At 40.6% G+C, this 4,594-nt stretch overlaps 1 protein-coding gene across 1 annotated transcript; it reads left to right on the top strand.

Annotated features, from left to right (window-relative positions):
- The first annotated feature begins 224 nt into the window (after positions 1-224).
- LOC114786746 (beta-2-glycoprotein 1-like) lies at positions 225-4,378 on the top strand. Its single transcript, XM_028974149.1, has 8 exons — positions 225-341; positions 838-1,014; positions 1,521-1,617; positions 1,769-1,845; positions 2,194-2,382; positions 2,472-2,651; positions 3,177-3,374; positions 3,807-4,378. The coding sequence occupies exons 1-8, from the start codon at positions 263-265 to the stop codon at positions 3,866-3,868; spliced, it is 1,059 nt and encodes a 352-aa protein (XP_028829982.1). The 5' UTR covers positions 225-262; the 3' UTR covers positions 3,869-4,378.
- Positions 4,379-4,594: the final 216 nt, after the last annotated feature.

Below are 4,594 nucleotides of genomic sequence, written 5' to 3'. Positions count from 1 at the left end.
AGCAACCTTTGTTGGACATTACATTTCTCATGTCCACTTTGTTTGGCGTGGCCTCCTGAGGGAGAGCTTGAATTGAGGTTACATCTCTGAGGTGAACAAAGTAAAGCAGTGGGGGCGGCCTAATGATCAAAGCAGGCCGGACGTGCCGCTGCATCCCCCCGGCCTTATCTCAGCGCTGCAGACAGTACAAATACAAGCAGCGTGTGGCAATCCGCAGAGCTCTCCGCTTCCTCGACACTGGTCATTCCTCTCTGCTGCGAACATGAGCCTGAGGCTAACGGCGCTACCGCTGCTACTGCTGCTCCACTTTCTACACTCCACCACCGTCACCTCGAAAAAAGGTAACACGCCCCAAAACGACCTCGCCAAGATCTACTTTCTTGCTGTTTGAAGCAAACATCATGCAATTGTATTGGCTGAAAAAATCTGATCAAAATGCAATTTAAATCACACTTAATTAATGTACTCGATCAAATGTAGACGTAAAAAAATTTAAATCATTAAAATTCTCCTGAAAGTAGGAAAATCTAGGAGAAACAGCACAAGATAAAGGTAAAGAGATTTCAAATAAGAATGACTACAGATCCATAAAAAGCAAAGTCTCTCTTTTTGTGGAGAGATTTGCATTGTGTGACCTACCTGAGATCACCGTTGAACCTTGTTACTAAACTCTGTTACGAGATTTACTGGCACCTCTGGCAAAATATTTGTTCCGTTTGACCTCATTGTTTTGTACAAGAAGCCACTGAGACATAAAATCTTTTCTTTCGCAGAATTCCACACTGATCATGATGTTACATCGCCATGTGTGTGTTTGTGGTTTCTGTGTGTGTTCAGTATGTGGCCGTCCTGTTCTGCCCGCACAGCTGAAGGTGGATGTTCTGCAGAGGGTGTATGAGCCCGGCGAACAACTGGTTCTCTCTTGTGAACAAGGTTACATCTCGGCTGGCGGCTCCCGGAAAATTGTCTGCATTGACCAAGGAGTCTGGACCGCTCCGACTCTAAAGTGTTTGCGTGAGTCTTTTCCATGGTTATCGGCCATGTCCAAGGATCTGAAACCTTTTTTGACTACGAATTGCAGCGTAGAACCTATTGCTTTGAGAAGGAACCCTTGAAGACCAGACAAAGAATATCACTTGTGCTCATGTCAGAGAGTTTCCCAAACCTGCCTTGCAGTTCAGTCCAGTACGAGTACAAGTGCAGTCATAGTAATAGGATGTTGAATGTTGCTTTCTGTATTGCATGAGATGATTCTATTCTCAACCCTGCTCCTGGAGGACCAAAAACACACCACCTTCATTGTTAGAATGAAAAAATACCTGAGGCTAACTGAGGTCCGGCCCGGATTGTAAACGTTCTGGCAGGTGGTTCTCCAGGAGCATGGTTGAGACCGTTATTCACCAACATAAACCCTCCCATACAGCTGGTTCTGGGATCACTTACAGTATCAGCTTTGCTCAAAGGATGCTGAGAAAATGCTCCTGCAGTGTCCTGACTTTTCCTCCTGTCACTGTCTGCAGCAAGGCCCTGCCCAGTCCCAGACCAAATATTGAACGGACGAGCTGACTTTGATGACATTGTGTTTTTGAGCAACATCAGTTACACATGCAATGAAGGGTAAGCATCCAGTAGACAGAACCTCCAGTCTACATACTCCAGTTGTACTGATGGCAGTAGCATGATGAAGTACGCTTGTAGGAGTTTAGAATGGCTCAAGACTGTTTAAGCAAAGTGTGAGGACGTGTTTATGTTCATGTGTGTCATGCAGATATATTCTTACCGGAACAAACAGCAGCACCTGCTTACACAACGGTCAGTGGGGTGCATCGCCTCCCACGTGTAAACGTAAGAATACCAAACGATCCCGTTTCAAAAATTAAATATACATTCAATTATAGAATTTATTTATAAATAAATAAATAAAAAGCAGCAAAAGTAAGAAATTGCTCCTACAACACCAAATGAAATAAAGATGTAAAAACTTTAAAGTCAAATTAATAATAATTAATAATTATAGACACAAAAGTTAGCATGACTTGAGAGGATTTATATGACTTCAGAATTTTTCTAATAAGTAGTCTAATAAGTAGTTATAAAACATACAACAAATCCCTTTCACTTTCAACAGTAAAAAATGTATTTAGGTTCTGAGAGAAATAAGGAAGCCAAATGTTTTTTTGTTTTTTTTACTAGCTGTGACTTGCGGTCTGCCTAAAATTCCACAATTTGCAAAAATGACTTATGACAAGAAGTTCACTGGAAATGAGACTGAGTTCGGCTTCGGTGGAAAATACGAATGCCTTCCTCCTCTGGCGCTTTTTGGTAATGAGAGGGCATTCTGTGCAGCAAATGGAAGCTGGACTGAGCCGCCCAAATGCAAATGTACGTGTGAACAAAAATTCAAAAATAAATTTTCATTATTGCATTGTTGTTGTTTTTTCGTTGACCTCCTGTTTTCTATTTCTACTCAGTTGTCAGTTGCCCGCCACCAGAAAAGATCGACAATGGCTTTCTCACACTTGCAGTAATAAGAGAGCATGGCTACAAAGAGCGGGTGAAGTATGGTTGCAATGTTGACTACGTTCTTGATGGCCCTGCTGAGATAGAATGTGAGAAAAACGGTCAATGGTCCAGAAAGCCAGCATGTCGAGGTAGGATTGCACACTTTTCACAAAGAATACAATGCCCCTAAAACTTTATGTTCCTAAAACTTTTCATTGTGAACAGATGCATCATTACGGTGGGAATAATAAACCACTTCCTATTTATTAATTGAAATTGACGGAAGATATCAGCTTTGTACGCCTTTTGTTCATTTTTGCAATATGTGCCAAATTTTCCCACTTAAAACAAATTCATTTGTCTCACAGTTTTAGACAGGACAAGCTTGACACTGTCTACAAATTCATACTTTTAATATTTCCCTGAACAGCTATATAGGTAAATATCTTGCATTATGTCACCACAAAACTGATAAAAGGCAATTTTTTCACTCTCTTGCCTACCAGAACAACTTCTTTCCTCAATTCCTCAAAGAATAAAAAGAATCGCAGCATAATTTGAAAAAATGAGCTAATTATTGTGAACTAGTTTTAAACTGTGAACTAGTTCAATTCGAATTCTGAACTAGTTCTGTGCAATGTGTCCTGCCACAACACTGTGATTTTTTTTTTCAGCTCCCTGCTCTATTGGCATCAAGAGAGGACGCGTCTTTTACAACAATAAAAAGCTGTGGATTGAGGATGTGAAGCCCAATCGACTGTTACATGCAGAAATGGTGGTGTTCTACTGCCAAGACAAGCAGAAAGGGTGTGGCTACCCTGAAGCCTCACAGTGCATTGACGGCACATTGGAAACACCCAAGTGCTTTGAAGGTGAGACATACAGACCAGCCAGTGGTGGTTTTATACTCACTTTGTACATCTCCAGTTCACGTTAACGGGATAACACTGACAATTGTTTGTTTTATGTTCTGAGACAATCTTAACTAATCAACAACTGGTTTGAAATCAAGAAACATTATTTAAAAATTACATTGCTCAGTAAAATGTTGAATGTTAGCAAATAAGAGGTCTGCTCTTGTAGTACCACAAGATTTGCAATATGTAATATTATAATATGTTGTAATATGTTAAAATGAAGGGATTTCAATTCAAACTTTCAGCAACTAATACTACAACTTGACATTCATCATATTTTTTTAGTCCAATCTGAAAAAAAGGAAAGTTAATACTGAAACAACATCCTCGTTCTGAACAGTAACAGACAGTAAAACGTGCTGGTGTCTATGTGTGTTGATTTCCCAGAACCAACTTGGAACATGTACAACTTGAAGGCAAAGAGTCTTCCGTCTGAAAATCTGTGTTGAAGCAGCAGTGGATTTGAAGGGGACTTCTGAAGACCATCGATGCTGATGCGTTATTTCTGTTGTTTTGTCAGAACCTATAAAATGCATTTACAACACTTTAAATAGATATAAATGTGTTTCATGCTTTTCATTAAAACTCTTCTGTAAAGTCAGGGGCATGCTGATGTCCACGCTTTGGCCAAAGCATGATCTTGTACTTGATCTTGACACATCTTGGTTATGTGGCAACGGCCAAACCACACTGTGCAGAATCAAGATAAGGGCTGAAGAGGAACATGTCCTCCTCTTCACACACAGCATGGAGGAAATATGCTGTCAGTACTTCTTCTGGGACGCTGCGCCACTTCTCTGTTTGTGATCTGTTAAAGGAAGGTGTGGCATAAGCTAGACCCATTTCTCTCCTTACATTTTTATTTGTGAATCCAATTGTGATTGAAATGATGTTCCTTTTGATCACTAAACACATGCAACACATTACAGCACACCGGCTCTGTTGAAAAACTGGAATTAAAACCTAACAAGCTATCGAAATGTTCCACGTATATGTTTATGTGTCTTATTATGAGCCCCGTTCAACTGAGCCCGATGAGGAAGAGGCATTTGATGTTATATTCGTACAGGAGGGAACCTCAGTTCAGCGTCCCGTAAAAAATGTGTTCTTTAGGATGCATGAAGGGCAGGTAAAATCAGTGTGGCGAGAGCTGAAGCCCAGTAAACAAGGCACTC

This window comes from Denticeps clupeoides, chromosome 3 (assembly GCF_900700375.1).
Source record: "Denticeps clupeoides chromosome 3, fDenClu1.1, whole genome shotgun sequence".
Taxonomy (NCBI): Eukaryota; Metazoa; Chordata; class Actinopteri; order Clupeiformes; family Denticipitidae; genus Denticeps; species Denticeps clupeoides.
This window is presented reverse-complemented; position numbering and strand designations above follow the sequence as displayed.